Genomic DNA, 21648 nt, shown 5'->3' with positions numbered 1-21648 from the left:
ACAAGGTATGATCCCCAATCCTTGTGAACCCTAAACTTAGGTGACTGTATATCATCCATACTTGTAGCTGTAGATTTTAGTTTTTAATAAATTGTTGTATTTTCCATCAATGTCATTTATTCAAGTATCGCCGCCGCTCTATTGTCGGACCCATCCTCTTCCTCCATTTGCGTAACGCGTAACAAACCCGAACCGCCATCTTGACCGTAGGCAGGTCTCACCGACCTGTTAGCCGAAAAAAGGAGGTACGACTCCGTCCACTTCCCGGTGAACCCACAAAGTAAAAAGAAATGCAAGCAAACCATATGTGTTTGCAAATATGTAAGCTGAAGGGCAGTGAAATTGAGACTAGGCTGTAATGCTTAATAATACTGTAGAACATCATCTTAAGGAGGTGGCTAGTTTGAACTTTAACTCTTTCTAGCACTGAAACAATGCATTTAAACAGCTATGTTTAAAGGACAGTTTTGGATCCAGGTCTCTAGAACACACTGTAAAAATATTGTCACTTCCTTGCAGAACACCTTATATATCAGAGACATCAATGCAAATATTGACGTTTTTAATCTAACTTACACAGGTGCTCTCCTACTTGCAAACAAGTTAGGTTTCTAAGGTTTTGTCTTAAGTCAAAAACTAACCTGGAGAGTCCAGTTGTAGACAAAATAACCACTTATTATTAGTTTTTGATCCTTCAATGTACTTAATAATATACATTACACTCATTTACCCACTTGCTACTGCTTAGTAGCAGGTATTTACAACACTTTTTTTCATCTAACACACTTAGTTTTATAATGTCCAGTTTAATTTCCATGGGAATAAAGCTACACATCTCCATGCTAGATTTACTATTACATTTTGGATGTATTTTTAAAATACTAATCATCAAAGTTTATAAAAATTGCAAATAGTGAAAAATGCCACTACTCCAATGTTACCAACTGTTATGTTTAGTGCTTCAAAAATGCATCCAAAATGTAATATTAGATCTAAGTAGATAAATGTCACTTCTGGTCTACCTAGGTAAAAAGAAGGTAACATGTATAAATGAGAGTATCCTCTGTGCTTTCTCACCAAGATCACATGACATTAAGATGTGAACTCTGAATGACGGATTCCCACCCCAGAACTGTAGACCTTCTCTGTACGAGCAAAAAAGTGACAAGGAACCATACCTGTATATGCAACTCTCCAAGAGATACTTGTCTCCAAAGATCAATTATTCCCATGTATTACTGCCTATTATCCTTGCTCTGTGTCATTAAGGCTCACTATAGCTTGCCTTGACAGATACTTGGCATGTAGTTGTGCACTTCAATGCTCGCTATTGCTTGCACCTCAGCTCCTGGTTGGCGTGAGCCCCTACACCCCCCCTAAAACTATATACCGTATTAGCCCGAATATAACGCAACCCCGAATTTAACGCGACTCTGAAACTTTCATAAAGATATTTAGAAAAAAAAATAATACTCATAAAAGAATTCAAAGAAAGTAAAATTCAATCATATAAGCATTTATTTAGGTAATTATAGCTAATACAGGTTAAATTCATGTCAATAAAATTAAGTAATGTAAAACAAAATTAATATTACGTAAGTAACAACAAAAAACGGAAATGTTTATTCAGAATCAAAACTGTTTTCAGAATGAGAACTCATAGATGTCACATCGGTATCATCGGTATTTTCATTCTTGCTTTCAGTCTTCCACAAAATGTCATCTTCCGTCCCATTTAAATCATCGGAAATGCAGCATTTCTTGAAACCTTTAACTATCGATTCAGGTTCGATCTTCTGCCAGGCAGTGGCAATCCATTCTCCTAAAAGAGAGACTGAGGGTTTTTTTATTTTTCCTGAAGGTGTCAATGGATGATTGCCCGATAATAGCCAATTGTTGTATTCTTTTCGAAAATTCTCTTTAAATGGTTTATTAACCACCACATCCAAGACTTGAAACTGAGAAGTCATACCACCCGGTATTATTACAAGATCGGAATCCAATGCCTCAATTTTTTCCTTAACACTTGTTGTAAGGTGGCCTCAAAATGCATCAAGGACTAGCATGGAGCAAAAGTTTCTCAGAGAACCTGGCCGTTTCCCCCATATCACATTCAACCAGTCTAATACCAACTCCTCTGTCATCTAACCTTTTTCTTGAACCCGAAAAACAATTCCCGGACACAGCTTTTCTTTGGGCATTGTTTTACGTTTCAATATAACGTAAGGTCGAAGCTTTTGTCCGTCAGCAGTAACAGTAAGCATAACAGTAATTCTGGAGTTTTCATAACCAGCTGACTTCAATAAGACCGTTTTTTCACCTTTCTTACTTACCGTAAGGTCGGAAGGCATGTCAAAATAGACTGGTGTTTGGTCTGCATTTCCCATATTTCCAAGACTGTAGTTGTGCTTTTTGCGTAATGATATAACATGGCGCTGATAAGCCAACAATTTTTCATTAAAGTCGTCAGGAAGTTTTTGCGCGAGAGTTGTCTGCCATCGTAGTGATAAACCGTTCCTTTTCATCATTCTTCTACACCAACCCATACTTGCCTTAAAGTCCTTTCTAGGAATGTTTAAATTAGCAGCCTCTTCTAACGCTTTAAATCTTATGACTTCACGGGATATTGCGCACCTTCATTTCGCTTTTATATTAGGAATTTTAACACTCGCTGCTCAACTTCATTAAAACTTCCTTTTTTAGGTCCACTAAAAGATTTTCTTGAAGAATTTGCATTCTTATATTTCCTTAAATCTTTTCTCCATAGGCGGATGTTTACTTCTGGAACTTCGTATTTCCTCGAAGCTCTTAAGTTGTTCATTCTTTCTGCCTCATTTGCAACCATAATTTTAAAATTCACATTGTAGGTTCTCCTGGTACCTTTATTTATTTGACTCTTTGATGAGCCTTTTTTCTCAACACTACCTTTATTACTCACACTCATTTTTTATGGGCAATAAAGAAAATAGTAAAGTAACCATCACTAGTCATTAGAGCAAAAAACAAATGAAACAAAACAATTGCGTGAGACGTTAACAAGTGGAGACATAGCCTTACTATAGTAGCGCTATGCAAACAAAAGTGCAGGCCTACTAACTAGATCACATGGTTGTTTTGAAGTGGTCGGTCGAGCTAGGAATTGGTCGGACATTCAGTCGCATTTCAACCTTTGTAGGAAAATGTCCTTGTTTATATTACATTCCATTACTTAAACCCCGAATTTAGCGCGAGTCGATTTTTTAACGGAAAATAAATGGTCAAAAAATATTGCGTTATATTCGGGCTAATACGGGAATATCAAGTACTCCATGAAGTCGAGTGGGTTAACTCGAAGCCAGAAGTAGGCTAAACTTAAACTATGAAGAAGCAAAAAACGCAAGTAAAACAACAATGATAAACAGGATGTTTCAGATCCACTTGCAGCTTCAAGGATCACTTCCTATTACACTTCTCATAAATACTACCAGAAGACAAAAAGACCAATTTTCACAGCAAATTTTACATCCAAAGAAATCCTCTCATCCAAGCCTAATTCCTTTTATTCACCTCGCAACAGCATAACAAGGTCTACAGTTGTGCAAATATGCCAACAGATAGACATTATCTACGAGGTGTGTTTTTAAAGTAAGTACCGTTTTAATATAACATTGCTGGAGCGCTGCCGACTGCAGCGCTCCAGCAGTGTTATATTAAAACGGTAGGTTTGTGGCTTCCCAACAGATGTAGGTACACAGTGCATGCGCGCTGTGTACCTACATCTGTTGGGAAGCCACAAACGCCATTACGGAGCCAGTCGACTGTGTTTACTGTTGTTTGTGTTATTGAAATGCCGCCGCTCATTGAGAATCCCGCCGACTGCGAAGTGCGTGCCGTTATTCGTTTTCTCAATGCTAAAGGCTCGAAAGCGGCTGAAATTCATCGCCAAATCAGTGAAGTTTATGGTGAAAGCGTTATGAGTGATGGAATGGTATAAAAATGGGTTAGGGCCTTTAGTAATGGCTGCACAAACATTCACGATGAGGAACAAAGTGGGCGACCTTCAGTCATTATCGACAATTTGATTGAAAAAGTGGACTGTAGAGTGAAAGAGAACAGACGATTCACGATTTCATCTTTATCTAAAGAGTTTCCTGCAGTTTCAAGAAGTGTTCTCTATGAAATTGTGACCGGACGAATAAATTATCGGAAGTTGTGTTCCCGTTGGGTGCTGGAAATGTTGACGGAGGAGCACAAAACCAAACGTTTGGCCAGTGCATTGACTTTTCTTCATATAATTGAGCATATCTATATGCAAATTTAAAACAATTCTTAACTTTCACAAGCAATATCTTGTACAAGGAGCAGAAGTATGACCTAGACTAGGTTGTAGGATTGTAAAATTCCATCAGATATTGAGTGTGTATGGTAGAGGTCGTACTTGAAAATAAACAAGGATATTAATCATATCTTTGTGCCCTTTAAAAATAGTCTTGTGCCGCACAGTTTGAGAACCATTAGATTAATTTTTAAAAAACTGAATTAATTTAAAGCAGTGATTTTCAACAAGTCTGCCGGAATAGCACTTCAGGAATTCCACGAAATATAGTGATGAACAGCATCATAATGTTTTTATGTGTACAATTAAAAGTTATTGTATATTTATACATAATTAAAATTATAAATTATTTAATATCTTTGTAATCATATTATTGAAAATACTATGTACAATTTAAACTAATTGTACATGTATTTATAATACATATTCAAGTATATAAAGAAGTATGGGTGCCACTATTAGAAAATAGTTAAACAACACTGATTTAAAGTATTGTCAAGACATAATGTAAATAAATTTACTTTTAAAACAGATTTAGTACAGATTTAGACAGGTATTTTAAAATTATAGAAACATACCTTTTAATATCAAAAACTCTATCTGAAATCCTATAACCAATCTGGATCAAAAGAATAAAACAATTGTATTAATTTATATCATCAATAGTACTAATAGTAATTTATAAGTAAATAATTTACAAATTTTTAGTTTAGTTAAGGAAAATTTCTTCTTTCAAACTTACATTGAAGACTACATTAAAAAATATTATTTTACTTTAAATATTCTTATCAGTTTCTATATCTATACTACATTAATATATAAAGTAAGAATGCTTATTTGTTTGTTTCCTAGAGGTAATTTGGAATCTACTGAACTGATTTTTAAAAGTCTTTCATTGTTGGAAAGCTAATTCCTTGCGGATGAACATAGCCTATACACTATTTTCATATTAAAAAAAAGAAAATGCACAAGTACAATGTTTTTACTGTGGCATTTCTCTCGAATCATCGTATCGTCATTTGTCTGCTCCATTTGAGGTCAATCCCCTTTGCCACCTGATGGGCTTTTTAAAACTTATTATCTTATCTATTCGGCTTCAGTTTTGATTCATGCAGTTCAGGCAGTTGTATATATCTTTGTTTATATTGTCTTGGTTGTTAGTTTCTTACAATAATACTCTTATGTTATCATATACTTACAACTAGTACTTGTAACATACAAAAATTTAGTTTCATCTAAACTTTTGTATGTTATTTGTATGTAATATTTTTGTGTGTTCATTGTTTTAGTATTAATTCTACTGTAGCATTATTTAAAAATAAGAACTAGTCTTATATTTCTATATAAAATGAGAATGTTTGTTTGCTGGATATAATCTCAAAATATACTAAACTGATATTTTTTTAACTCTTTCACTATTGGAAAGCTTATTACTTTCAGATGTACTGTACAGTACATAAGCTACCTTAAAACTCAGACCTCTCAATCCTTCATGCTGCTTTCATACCCTATCCCCAAACTCTCAAACCATTTGAGTGATCTGGACGAATTTTGCATAGTTACTCTACAATCTCCAAAAAACATGTACTACCTTAAAACTCACTCCTTCCTCCAGATTTCATCCCCCACAAATTACCAAACCCTTTGACTGATTTGGATCCAATTTTGTATAATTACTCTCTGCCATACTGCAGAAACCTATGGTACTGTATAAAGAAGACAACTCAACCTTTGCCAGGACAATGCTGGGCATTCTTTGCTAGTTTTGGAATATAATTTATAGCAATTTTTAGATCCTCTTGCATCATTAATCTATATAAAATGATACATTTTTATAATAAATTTTCTTTTGAAAAACAATGATGATTATAGTAAAAAAATAAAAAACAACAACTTAAAAAATAAACAAATGATTTAAATAAATTAAATATTCTAACAACAAAACACGTTAAGAATAATTTATATAAAAATAAAATAAAAACACAGATGATGATAATGTTGCTGTATCTTTGAGGTAATCCTTTAAGTATGGCAGTAATAAACTCATCATTATCAATCTGAGCTCCTAACACTCTTGCATTCTCTAGAAGTTTCTCTGCTTGTAATACATACTCTTTCCAGAATTCTTCTCTTTTCATTATTAATCTTGAGACATTATTTCCTGCCTCTATTGCCTGTCATTTAACATCACCTTCATATTGTTCACCTAAATTATTCCAAATTTCTTGTGCAGTCTTACAATTTAAAGTTAAGGCTATCCATGTGTCACCCATGGTGTAAGTAATTCCCCTAGCTTGTAAATCAGTTTTTTTCCAGTTTGCCTTTCCAGCTTTATCTTCTGGAGGATGTTTCATTAATACACATCCTAAGTCTTTACTTTCTAGTATTGATAATATTCTATATTTCCAACTCATAAAATCATCATCATTAACTAAAGCACGGAATCTGACTCACTCTGACTTCAGCCATACTAAAACTTATGCTTATTCTATGATGCAGCACGATAAATTTTAATTCTCGAAGAATTATCTACTATTCATAATGCCATTCTGAGATCTGGGCCCATAACCATTTGTTGTGGAATAGTATCAAAATAAACAAACAATTAGGAACTCTAACAATTTAATTATTCAAAAACAATTTAACTCACATTAGATCAGTAAAAACAAGTCAGCTACATGTTAATTCTCTTGGGCTCTATTCTCTATAATTTACATTTTACCACATCGCCAAATTATACGATAACACACATTTCACAATACATCATTTGAACGCAAATAATTTAAACATAAATTTGAAATAAAGAATACAAAAATGTAAAATGAAATAAATAAGTAAAATATAAAAAAATAGCAATCAGAACAAAAATACTAAAATCAATTAATATATCTTTATTTATTTATTTCATCTATATTAGAAAATGTTGCTGGACAGCAGGTCTCCTCCCCCAAAAAATAACAAGACCCATAACAGAAAAAGATAAAATACATAAAAAGAAAATCAACCAGCATAATAAAACAAATGAAAATTGCAAAATACCTATGCAAGACAAAAATTTAAAAACAATATAATAACCCAGGGGTGGCCAACTTTTGTGCACATAAGATCTACTTTTTATCGGAAAAATGTGTTGCGATCGACTTGTTGTCATAGGCATAGTCTAAGTGGGGAGGGGAAAGTGTGAAATACATGCTATGTTTATACACTGTTTCAGTACGAAGTGCACTCACTGCTTATGAGTCGAGTCATAACTGCATGCATACAGTTGCGTTCGGTTACAAATATAATACATTAAGTCAAGACATCGCTAGCGATCGACCAAAATTGGCTTGGCGATCGACCGGTCGATTGCGATCGACTTGTTGGCCACCCCTGTAATAACCAATTAGGATATTGCCATAAAATTTGATTGCATAAAACGCAAAGGAATTAAAATGTAATAAGATATGTAAATAAAGTCCTGTTTACAAACCACCAATAATTATATAATAGGCGTCGACAAAATGTTTTATAACATAAAAAATTGACACGACGCATGTCTTCTACCTTTTTCATGTTTCCGGCTGTGTGGTAGAAAAAGGATCTATGTGAAATAGATAAACAGTAAAAAGGAGTAAAAATACAAGTGATGTTTCATGTATTCTAAGACGAAGCCAGAAAGCTGGAATAAAACCATTAAAATATTTATAATAGAGTATAGAATCATAGTATTTAATTCTTTCATGTAAATTGGGAAGACCTACCTTGAACCTTGCAATGTTTGGCTTGTTAGTAAATGGTGGATTACTTAGTTTATTTAACAAAAAATATATTTTATTGAGTTCTCTTAAAATTTTATTGAGGAGGGAAGGGGCTGCCATAGACCAAATCAGCAGGCAATAATCAATAATGGATTGTATGTTCACAAAAAAAATTGAGTGTAAAATAGATTTAAATGAGATAGGTTTGCACAAATGCCATAAAAGAACTATGAATTACCAGAGTTTTAACAATTTTGACAACATAAAACCGAAAAGTTAATCTATTGTCAAATATAATGCCGAGATTATTATAGGAGCAGACATATTCTAGAATATTTGCATCAATGACAAAAGGAGGAAGAGGAGGGTTTTGAATCAATAAGAAGCACATGACTATGGTCTTATTAGTGTTGATTTTAAGATTTGCCCTTGCAAATAAAGTTGATAGCAGATGTAAATCAGTTTGAGGAACTGCTGGGTCATGGTTAATCAGTTTTATATCATCAGCATAAGTAATAATAGTGGATTTATTCAGTTAAGTAATTGATCAATGTAAACAAAGAAAAATAGACTACTATCAATCCCTGTTGAATGCCGGAGATGGGCAGAAAGTCAAAAAATTCACAATCATTTAGTCTAACTTTAAAAGAATGGGCTAAAATAATAAATAAAATATTTATTGATTTCATTTATTTCAAGCGATGAATGATGATGAGCTCAATAAATAGTTTTGCTAGATGAACTCAGTGATGACATCACTGCATCTTAACCAATTGGCTATTGATGAGTTTCATTGATTATTTTAGGAAAACTCTCATTATACATCAATAATTAATCTGATATAATTCAAGAAATTTATTTAATTTATAAATATTGACATTTATTTTTAAATTTAAAAAAAGTTTTTGTTTTAACATATTTTGTATAAGTAAAAGAAACACAGAGTGATCATAAATTATTCAGCACATTTTTGTTATGAATATTAAATGAATCAAAGAATTTATCCAATATATCAAATTGTACAGCACCTCAGATTTTCAACATATGCACAAAATTTTAAAACACTTCAACAAGATCCATTTGTGGCACTTAAAACAGCTGATCAGCATTTAGTTTCTTGCCTCAACATTTCACATGTTATTGTTTCAATGATTTCCATAATTTGTTATTTAAGTACAACAATACACACACTTTGGTTGCATAAACATTGCCTTTCACAAACTTCTACATAAAGAAATCTAAGGGTGTCACATTATGAGGTGATCAAGGAACTGATCTTCCAAGGATAATCTATCAGTTAGGAAATTGTGTAGCTCTGGACAATTAACCCTCCCAAGTGTACCTACCATATAGTTGAAAGTGCACATTTGGTTGCAAGTGTTCCAGTTGTAGTATGACATAATATTCCAGCACATCAAAATACAGTACTTACTGCTAGTCATTGCAGGCTTGGTGGAAAAGAATAGTCTAGTCACTTCAACCATAACCAATTGACTGCTTTTAGCAAAGCACTACAACCATCCAGTACTGAGCCAACAATTAAAAAAATTTTTGAGCTGCTGCATATAGCAGCTCAAACACAGTGAGATAAGTTCTTTAGTTCATTTACTGTTCATCACTGAAATGCACTCAATAATTTACAACTATGTATAAATTAGAAATAAGAAAAAATAGGGATAACTTCTGAAATATAAATTTTATTTTTATTATTATGTATTTAAAATGGTTTTAACAATTAAATGTAGACAAACATCAAGCTGGAACAATCATTTCCATTGATATCACTTCTTTCACTACACGCAAAAACTTTGTATATTTGTTTTAATATCTTAATGTGTTTTCAGTAAATTGATTTAACAATTTGAAATCTTCCCATCTTATAAAAACATGGTACCATAAATTGAATTTAATGACAATCTATGAAAAATTAAACTAAAATTTTTAACAAAAATAACAATTTTACCTCTTCTTTTAAATAATCGTATACTTCGACATCTTTAGCCATAGCTGCTCTGTTTCTCTGAAGTCTCTTTGCTTCTCGATCAAACACATTCATAATTATTTCTGAATCTGACGTAGACATCAATTTATTCCAAAGAAGTAAAGAATTCCAGGATAAATATTTGTATAGAATTTTTGATTTCTGTATAAAATTGTTCTTAAATTTATATGTACAGATTCTGTTCAAAGGGAGAGGCCACATTCTTTTATATTCATGCAATTTTCATTTATTCATTTTTGTATTTAAATTTTTAGAATATGAATAATAATTTTTCACTTAATAAATATCCAGTCATACTTGTAAATCTGAAAAAGTTTAACTACTGTATTATATTGAATCAAATATTTATAATATTCTATAATACTTATACTGTACTTTGTCACAATTTTGTGTAACTATGTTTAATTTTTATAACCTTATAAACTTTACATTTAAAACAGTAAAGAAAATTTTTTATGAACTATATATCAAACTTCTAAATATCTTAATTAACTTAGTTTAATTACATTTAAAAATCTAAATAATATTTTAACACAATATTTATCAGTAATATCTGAGAAATAATTATATTTCAAACAATTATGGAACAAAATATGAAGTAAAATATTATTTGCTGAGTTCAGTTTTGTTTTCTACTTGAGAATGGTTTTTAAAAATACAAAAAATGTTCATAATTAAATTGTTTTTCTGCTTATAAAGGTTTCATAAGTTAATGAAATTAAAGACAAAGTCTGCCCAAAAGGGACCACCATTTATTTTTTCTGTGTTCCGTACAATACATGTTCTTGGCGACTGACCTTTCTTTGTAGGCTACTGTCGCCTACAAAGAAGTTAAAAAAGTCCTTTTAAAAACACAAAATATATCCAATTAAAATTACAAGTAATTTCTAAAAAAGGAACTGGTGACATACAGACGTCTTGCCTGCTTGTATTGTCACCAGGGGATAGCTTTCTTAAAATCTACATTTTCCAGTGCTTGTTTCTAGTAGATAAAAAATATCTATACCTTTGTTGGGGGTGTTACTGCTTTTATCTACTAAAAACAAGCACTGGAAAATGTAGATTTTACGAAAGCTATCCCCTGGTGACAATACAAGCAAGACTTCTGTATGTCATCAGTTCCTTTTCTAGAAATTACTTGTAATTTTAATTTTGTGTTTTTTAAAAGGACTTTAACTTCTGGCAACAAGTAGCTTACAAAGAATGGTCAGTTGCCAAGAACGTTTATTGTCTGGAACACAGAGAAAATAAATGGTGGTCCTTTTGGGCAGACTTTGTCTTCAATTTTATTAAATAATAATCTCCATCGGACAAAAATTTACAGAGATTACTTATGAAATCTCTGTCTGAAGATTATCTAGTGTTTTAATTAGGGTGTTTTTCATGTTCACATTTTATTTATGTTCTTATATATTTAAAAATAGAGAAAATGATCTTATATGAATTAAGTATGCTCAATTTCATCTATAGAACATATTGTTTGCTCTCATAAGGCAAACTAGTATAAGTTTAAAACTGATTATCATTAGCCATATGGAATGATCAACATACATACATACAAGAAAGACATTGGCCGTACACGAAGCAGAAAAGAGGGTAAGGGAAAGAAGGAGGGAGAGGAGATAGACAGAAAAGAAAGGTAGGGTTCCTCTGAATGGCATACATGGCTACAGTGCCCTCTATGTTTGATGTTGTCATGCAGTTTTTATACTGCAAGGCAGTAGTCCCCCAAAGGGACTAAAAGAGAACCAGAGTGTATCAAACACCAATAATTGCATGCTGCCACGAATAGCTAAGTGTAGAAGTTAGTGCCAAGTGGCTGTTAGTACGAAGACTTATATCTACTTAACACTAATAAAGCTGAACGCAATCGCAAATCTTAATACTACTTAACAGCTAGACAGACAGTGCAAAAAGGAAACGAACACAATGACAAACTAGACAAGATGAACAGAGACAAACAAACAAAACCCCAATTTTTTATTTATTTATTTATTTATTTATTTTAAACATTAACTTACTTTAACTTACTCACTAACTAAATCAACACCTTTTCTCAATTTAACAGTAATGAAATTTAGAATTAGATAGGATTTCCTACTCATATCTAATCCTTATCCTAATTTATGACTGTACAGATTAAATACCCTATGCAGTAAAAAAGTTTTCTAATTAATATACAATATCACAAAGTACTGTATTTAAATGTTAATTTTTTTATATTTAATTTTTAATAAACAAAATTATTTATTGCTTTATTGACAAAAGGCATAATTTTGTTGGCAATTACAAATTAATTTTTCACTAGTGATTTTCATTAATAGCTGATGAATAACTTTAAAGTCCTTTCCAATATAAAACCAATGTTTAAAAATCCAGCAACAAATTGCTTAACCTTCCCTAGCAACATTTAAAATTTTGGTGGCACCATCTGTTATGACATTTTATTTTAAAAACCTTTTATGTTTTTAATTATTATAAAATGGCAAAAAGCTTAATTTTGAGGGTAAGGATGGGTTTTATAAAAATTTGTACATGCTAATAATAGGTAAAATTATTGTTAAGTCTGACCCTACTTGAGATATGACACACAACTCCTTTTATCACCCCACCCCCTCAACCTTTAATCACCAAAATTTAATAGCATCAATCCACTAATACACAAACCTTCCTGCAAAATTTCAGAAATCTTTGACAAAAGGAGTTATTAAGCCTCAAAGAAGGTGAACAAAATCATGCCCTCCCACACACACATCCGTACATACAGAAAACACCTCCAATTTTTTTGCATTTCTTGACATTTCAAGGTCCCTAGTCCAAAAATGTAAAAGTTTTGAGAGGGTCATTTTTTGACTGATTGCCATACTTTTCCCGTTATAAATAACAGAGTCAGGAAAGTAAAAATGATTCATTTATTTACTTATTTACAATTGTTAAGTAATGCCACATAGCCTGAGATTACTGATTCTCAACAAAACAATTAGGCTAATACATCCCATAAAAAAATATTGTGAACCACTGATTTGGACATTGGTCAACTCAAAGTATGTGAAGTATTACAAAAAAAATGCAAAATGCTTGGTTGCTTCTCCTCACTCATTGGAGATTTCTTATTCAAATCTAAAACTAAACATGAAATGACTGTTATCAATAAATAATAATGCCAATAAATCAATAAATAATGTGTGTGATTGTCATCCTTCGTGGAAAAGAACCAAGAATCCATAAACTTATTTCAAACAAGCAGCAACAAACTTCACACTAATTTGTTATAATTCAACAAGTTTATTTCATATTATTAAAGAAAAATGGAACTTTTATGATCATTATTCTATAGATGTTTGTATTTTTTAAAAATTCATGATAGTGGTTTACGGGATTCAAAATTCTGTTTAGTGGTTGTGAGTTATAGTTAGTAGCTTGAATATAATACAGTCATACCTCGGTACTCGAATGTTTCGGAGCCCGAACAAATCGGTACTCGACCAAAAATTTCGAAAAAAAAATGCCCCTGTTCCCGAACAAAATTTTGGTACTCGAACGGAAAAGCCCTCCAATTCGACGCCGACGCCACGGCGGCAGCGTCAGTTACGAGACAGTCCAGTTAGGCCTAAATTTATTTAAATTATTTAATTAAAATTCCAATTATTAAATTTAGCAAGAGATGGCGCTTAACGCCTTACTCTAGTACCAAATTATCTTAAATTATTAATATTACTACAGCCATTTGCTAGCCCGATAATACGGCAGTTGTTGGTCTTTACGAGACAGTCATTGTTTGGCATGCACATTAACTTACGCTGTGCTATATTTTTTGAATTAGCATCCTTTTCTTTTGATTTATTAGCCCTTAAACATGGGTCCCAAGAAGAATAAAAGTGAAAGTGGTCAAGTGAAAAGGAAAACAGTGAGAACAACAATCGAACTGAAAAAAGAAATCATTGCTAAACACGAAAATGGAGTGCGTGTTTCGGATCTCGCTGTCAAATATTCTATGGCTAAGTCGACGATATCGACTATTTTAAAGAATAAAGAAACAATAAAAAACATACTAGCGAATCAACTGGGGATTGGAACGCATTAATCTATTTTACATTATTTGTAATGGGAAAAAATGATTTGGAGTTCGAACATATTGGTATTCGAACCTCTTTCTGGAACGGATTATGTTCGAATACCAAGGTACCACTGTAGTAGAATGAATAATTCTTATAGTACTGTAATGAATTATTCTGCATTAATTGAATCTTCTGATGCTTAATATAAACTACACTATAGTGAATCCCAAAGTAAACAACAAACAAAGCAAGTATTTCTGTACTAATTTACTAATTGCTAATCAGGATTTCTAAGAAACAGACAACAACACAAACATAACAAAAGCAGTATCAATTAAATGAAAACTGGTTGGGATATATGAAAATCCCTTTGAGATATTTCTATAATATAATTATATTTTTCACTCAAAAAATTACTTTGTTTTAAAAAATAATCAGTTAAATAATTATGTAAAGAATTTGGTAAGAATTTTATAAATAACATTAAGTAAAATTGTCACTTATACAGTTTTATGAATAGAAAATCAATGTTGTGTTTATTGTTGTGTTTATTACTTAAAAAACTAAAATATTTACTAACCAGCATAAAATTTTTACCAGAACAAACATTTCTGGCATGTGTCTCTATTATGCTGTTATATATTTTTGTAGTTTTCTTATATTTCATTTTAAATTCATTTGAACTGAAAATAAATTAAATAAAAATTCATATTCCATCAGGATGAAAATGTAATCCGAATTGGTAATATTTATAAAACTATATATAAAAATATTTAATGTGTTCATTCTTGAAAGAAAATTCAAGTTCAGATTGCAATTAACAAAAAAGAGAAAGAAATGGACTTTTAAAAAACAAATTTATTTTAAGTAAGGATAATTTAGTTCTTACTTTTGAAATGTTTACAGATTGCTCTTAAAGAAGTTTGAATTTGTTACTGAATCTTCATAAAATCAATGAAAAGTACAAAAAAAATCTCTCATAATTATTGACATATCATTTCAGTTTCATCTTCCTGCTCTGTACTAAGAGGGTCTTTATAATCATATGCATTGGGGATCTGGCAAGATCAAAACGGTGGTAGTCAAGTGACGGGACGGGATCAAAAACATCTACAGACCCACCCATCAAAAATTTCTAGGGTTTTTTTTTTTTGAACACTCTTTGACCACTTTTTGACTGGTCCTTTGGAGCAGTAGGCTAATTCCTTAACCACATTGGCCATACACCATCTAGCCCGATGGTTCCCAAAGTGGGTGCTACCACCCCTCATGGGTTGCAAGTAAATCTAGAGGTCAAAAAGAAGCAAGTGGGCAGCAGGGCACCGAAGACAGGATACCGAACGGCAAGCATATGCAAAGATCGAGATCACACCGACAACCTTTCCTTTAATCAACTCCATCCAATGAACAAAGTGATAATACAAATACATCTCACTAACCTTGTATAGCTTTGCAGGTAAAACTCAGAACGTATCACTAACATTTTTGACTCACTCTTTAGGGTCTTCTTAAGATGTTCTATAAGTATTTTCTATAAATATAACCTTTCCTTTTCCTATTTTTAAAACAGGTAGAAAAAAACATTGCATTTAATGGTTTTTAGATATGGAGAACTATTTTTTAATAATAACTATTTAATAATATCTAGTGCTTTAATTAGGGTGTTTTTAATGTTCACATTTTATATATGTTCTTATATATTTAAAAATAGATAAAATGATCTTATATGAATTAAGTATGCTCAATTTCTTCTATAGAACATTGTTTGCTCTCATAAGGCAAACTAGTATGTTTAAAACTGATTATTATTAGCCATATGGAAACTATGTACAGTAAGATGTGGAGAACTAGGTACAGTAAGGACAAAGTGCGAGTTTCATAGAAAAGCTTTCCTAAAAATATTTTCCAGCCTTTCTCACACAAGGGAAAATTGGTTAAAAGACATTGGGTATAACTTTACAGAACCAAGGGGCGGCTGCTCCAAAAAGTTTGGGAATCACCAATCTAGCCATTTCAGATTGGCTGCATTTGGAAGACTCGACAGTTCCGAAGCCATCAAATATTTTTCTGCCAAACACCCTCTACGGTAGCGCCGTTTTGGAACACATTTGGTATTTTGACGTCACATTTAGTAGCGTAATTCGTTTAAGCTACCTATCACTACCCAAAACCGACCAACGGCTGCTTTTTGTTCCAACGCATACGTCTGTCTTCGTTCAGCAGACGTATCTACGTAACGGCCACCAATCGAAACACCTTTGCTTGATTACAACCGTCGACTATGCCAAACGCAGCCACCATCAAACACACATCGAAAGAATCATAACGAAATTTCATGCTTAAGTTTAACGTCTTGCTTTTAATAATAAAAATAAAATTTTACATTAATTCTAAACCTTTGAAATTCTGCTACATAGTTTACGTGCAAACGCATCGATACAAACTCACAAAAAGTCATATCAAACAATAACAAGAAAACAAAAGAGATTTTTATATTATTGAATATAATGCACATCTACGTTGCGGATTTGAAAGAGATTCTGGATAGGTCTGAACTCGATCTCGGTTCAGAAGATTCCGTCTCCATTGGGGAAGTACTTATTTCACGTTTTAAGTCATCGGGAGGAGCAAGACCTTTGGATAAATGATAATAAACGGTCGACGAATCACCATTTCTTAGACATACAGTTATGTCATCGGTGGTATTTTTTTGTAAATAATCCCCTAACGTCTTCCAACTCAGCTCGTGTTGAGTAGATAGGCAAATCATTTTAAACGAATCGTATTCAGTTTTTATATCGAGAACCGATTCGCTATTTTCTCTTATTATATTTTCCACGTTCCAGCCATATCTTTCTTCTAATTCACATTTCACTTCCTCCGTAATAGTCTTTTGTAAATTCATTCTAAGGTAAACACAAAATATAACGATTAACTCACCATTTACTGACCCACGTGTGACAATCTCAGCGTTGCCAACCTACGATTACATAGATTGGCAACATGAGTTGGGAAATACAAAAAAAATTTAAAAATATAAATAGACGGTATTTTTAAATTTAATTGATTTACACCATTTATTTCTTATAAGAAAAATCAAGCTTTCACAAAATAAACAATTTTTTAATGTTAATTGTTAATAATATAAAAGCCTTCGACTGTGTGTGTGTGTGAATTCCTTATACTCCTGCAATTTTTGTACAATTTAGATGAAATTTTGGTTTAGTTTTGATATGATATGATATGATTTTATGTAGTTTTATTATTATAATATAATAATAAACATTTATAGTATTTAATAATATCTATTATATTATTGATACAAAATTTGTCTTGAAGAAGCGTTGTTTACAATGGCCTTCGAACCGCGAACACTGGACTACTAACGCCACTAAGTCAACACTTCCCAGCAAATGTCACAATAGAGAGGTTGCGGCCGAAGTTATCATCTCTAAAACGTGAACGTCGAGCGCCATCATCTTGTAAATGGCGCTCGACGTTCGACGTTCACGTTTTAGAGATGAAAATTTCGACCGCAACCTCGCTAATATCTACAATTACATATCACGCAGGACAATATTAGATCAGTAGATTGTACTCTATGCCTGTATTTAGTAAAAAAAATAATGACACATTCTTCTATTTCTAGGATAATTGATGACAAAAAAATCGCCATTCAATATCTCCAAAATGCATCTGTTGTCATCACGCAAATTATTTTTGCCACAATGGAGTTTTTTAAATAAATACAATGACACCGAGATAAAGTACTAATGTTTAAATCTCCCGATGTATAATTAATCTAATGACAAAATACAAAGCGATATGCATTTAGTATTTCAGATACGTGATGACAATAAAAGAATTCTGTACGTTGGTTAAAGAACAAGCAGATGAATTATTTATAACAAATAATGGCATAAAAGCCATTCTTTGTTATTAAATACTTACTTGTTAGTAGTAGTAGTAGTAGTAGTAGTAGTAGTAGTAGTAGTAGTAGGCCTAACATACAATTTTTCTTTTAAACGTAGAAAGTAATTTTACTGCAAAAATTGACAATGATATTAAATCATTACACTCGTAGGTTTGTGCTATTCTTCACAAGGATACGAAGGCACAAGATTCCAACAACCGCTATTCCTTACTTTACACAGCGACAGATGGGAGTCACTTTTGTACAGAAATTCCAATGTCGAACGACACACTCTTCGTGGCACACACCATTCATCTGAGCAGACGTACATGACTTTATGGCTGGAGGCGCTTTAACCAATCCAGGAACAGAACGGACGTACATCCTACGACTCGATACTACCGAGCGTCGTTCTGAAATTAAACCTGAGCTCACCGTCTTATACAAGTAATAGGCGAGTGAAAAAACTGACTTACCACTAGTGAAAATCAGAAAGATGACAAGCAGCAACTTCATTATAGAAACTATTCTGATTCTCATAACAATATTGGGAGTTTATATAGCGAGTTATGATTGGTAAATCTTGAAAACAGCCGCATCGTTTTGCATGTTTTGGATTAAATATCATTGTGGGTAACGCTCATTGCTGTTGTTGTTTTTTTAAATAATAAGTGCGTACAGATCTTTTTACTCATTCCATTTATCTTTATTATTATTCTACTTGTTTACGTAATGTAATTCTATTGTTTTATTCTCCACGCAGGAGAAGAAATCTCATACTAAATAAATAACTACAATAACGGAGTGTAACATTACTATTTCAATTATTTTTTGTAAAAACAAATTTGATTCTCCAACATTTGAAAGAAAATATTTGTTGTGTATAATAATTACATAAAGCATTATATTACTGTCAACGACCTGGATAGCAAATAAATAAAACATTTTTTAATTTTTTGCCTAATATAGAATTACTTAATCAGGAAGTATCTTGCTTTCAGTGCGGCGTGTGTTTGTCATAAAATCCTGATTCGAATCGTGAGGTCCATTAATAATTAGTGCTTCAAATGACTTCGTAAGCATTACCGGTATATAATGAATTTCGATATTGATAGTTCAAGAAAGAATGGAACAAAGCTTTCTAAAAACAATAGTTAAACGATACAAGTAAGAAGAATCATCAGGAGTGGCGGCAGTGACTCCCTGCCGAGGAAAAACTCATCGACTGACTACATATATTTGAATCAAAGTTGCCGATTTTCGAGGGTCGATTTCCAAACACGGACCGCAATGGAAGCGGTCCGTGTCCGCTGATCGTCTTTCGCCCCAATGGTGGTCCGGTTAGCCTATTACTGCGAAGATCAGCGGAACAAAGTTATTAATGGAAATTTACAACTCAAAAGCAGTATTTACAGAAAACCGAAGAAGATAACTGTCAGAAAAAACGCTATAAATGTGTTTACTGCACGTGTTTATATGTATGAATTATAAAATTTAAACACGACATTTATCACAAAATGATATTTATTCAGTATTCGTCTATACAAAACGTGGATTCGATTTAAACAAAAGCATTTTCTCATGTTCTTGGTCGCCTTGTTTTATACCGAGGAGGACAAAGACAAGGTGGATCTACTTTTTTGCACACCGGTATATCAGTCAGCAAGCAATACGGTCTACAAATTCCACGTACTTCTGCATTAGTACATAGTCTATAACCACTTTTTTTTTAACTCTTTCCGCCCTGTGGGCACTAAGAGGGCCTCTTTTAGAAGGCCCATTATGGGTTCGGCCAGGCCCACAATGGGGCGACCGGGTGGTGAGGGACGGGGCCCGACATATCCGAACGGACCACCCCCCGAAAAATACCTGGGGATTTTCGACCCGTTCGGATTCGATCCCGGGTCCCCCAGAGCGGTAGGCTGCCACCTTGACCGCTCGGCCATCCGGCCGTTGTCTATAACCACTTGTAACGGTTGGAATAACTGCAAAACAAACCAATCTAGATCGATTAAATATTTCTTTACGTAATTAGAATAATTAGTGACACTCACCGGTAATACAGATGAACTGGACCAACAGCAAAACCTTTGTCTTTTCCATATTACAAAGACGTGCCGTCCTTGGAAGCGGTGGAAGCGCCGCTTCCCTTGTATTTTCTAAAACGTAAATACATATTGTGCAATTATTTTCATATTTTAACGTATTTTGGATTAATAAAAATTAATATTTTATTATAACCGCATTATGTATCTTATTACAAATTTCTATACTACATGTGAGAAAGACGATAAGATTGCTATTCTATAATATATAATCGCCTTGCTGTATAGTAGATTCCAATGTTAATCCGTCTCTGTAATCCAAACAAACATTTTGGTAGACGTATCTCACAGCAATTTCTGGTTAGCAAAATTATTGTTTATTTACAATTGAACTACATATGCATTTCGGGCTGGTATAATGTAGGGGAGACCGGGGCTAGTTGTCACAGTTTTTAGTCATTTCTAGTTTTAGTGTCTATAATATCAATTTATTTAGGTTTAAGTGAAAATGTATACACCTACATATCTGTTGATTTGGTTTATAATAAATATATGAACATTGCAAGAATTTTTTGTAATAATTATTAATTATTTTAGAAACTGTGTTACTCTGTGACAACATACCCCGAGACTGGGTATGTTGTCACAGAGTAAGGGGTATATTGTCACAGGGTATATATAGTCTAAGTTCTCACATTTCATGAGTTTATTTTGCTTATGTTAAGTTATGCGTAATACGACATTTACTCGTGCCAATTCTATAAAGAAAATAGATTACTAATTTACTATTATTTATTCTGCGAAAGACAAGTAACTCAAATCTTTACATATTGTCTTTACAGTCACAGTTGTAACAAACATAATACGGATTTTCATCTGTACGTGGCTCGTGAGAACAAACTCTCGCCACAAATCAAACAGAAAGTCTTTTCTTTCTCTTCTGATGAATCAGTCTTAGTGACAAGTTGCCCCGTTCGATGTGTGACAATTTGCCCCAAATGAACTTTCTTAACAAATCGGTTCATAGTTTCTAATTTCAAAATAGAAAATTCGATTGCTCATAATGTATATATACATTAAGAATCCATCTGATAGGAAATACAGTTGTTACTCACCTTTTTCTAATTTCAAGTTTTCAAACGGCACAAGGCATGATGCATCAAAATTTACGCGAGTTGTTGTAAATCTTTTAACCGCTAACTAACGGAAAACAATGCAACGGATATTATTCGAATTTTGTAATGACATAGGCGAACGGTAAATGAACCTACTCCTAGATGACGTGACCATTCAGTTTTGATTATAAAGGTTATATTTGCACTGTGACAACATGCTCCTTGTGACAACATGCCCCTTGTGACAACTAGCCCCGGTCTCCCCTACTCCAACCCCTCCTCAATGATTTTCATCTTTATGTAAATTACAAAATTATGCTTAACATAGGAGGAGGGAGGGCGAACCTTCCTCATCTCTAACATTATACTCACAAACAATTAAAATATTTGCCATAACAGATGCTCAAAGAGTTGTAAAAGTATCAATGAAAACCGACATACATATGTAGAGGCTTGATGC

The 21648-nt window shown here is 32.8% G+C and overlaps 1 protein-coding gene across 3 annotated transcripts in view; it reads right to left on the bottom strand.

Moving 5' to 3' along the window:
- Positions 1-17078, bottom strand: part of LOC136974305 (arginine-hydroxylase NDUFAF5, mitochondrial-like) — a 30628-nt gene extending 13550 nt beyond the window's left edge. For 2 of the 3 annotated variants that reach the window (XM_067269145.1, XM_067269143.1), the window contains exons 1-3: positions 17056-17078; positions 10019-10362; positions 4894-4934 (exon numbers count right to left, since the gene is read on the bottom strand). In XM_067269145.1, coding sequence (XP_067125246.1) covers positions 4894-4934; positions 10019-10258 — 281 coding nt within the window. In that variant the 5' untranslated portion in view covers positions 10259-10362; positions 17056-17078. Of the gene's footprint in view, positions 1-4893; positions 4935-10018; positions 10363-15004; positions 15480-17055 lie in introns of those variants that run through there. The other variant, XM_067269144.1, reaches the window with a different exon arrangement.
- Positions 17079-21648: the final 4570 nt, after the last annotated feature.

This window comes from Centruroides vittatus, unplaced genomic scaffold (genome assembly GCF_030686945.1).
Source record: "Centruroides vittatus isolate TY-2023 unplaced genomic scaffold, ASM3068694v2 contig_347, whole genome shotgun sequence".
Taxonomy (NCBI): domain Eukaryota; kingdom Metazoa; phylum Arthropoda; class Arachnida; order Scorpiones; family Buthidae; genus Centruroides; species Centruroides vittatus.
This window is presented reverse-complemented; position numbering and strand designations above follow the sequence as displayed.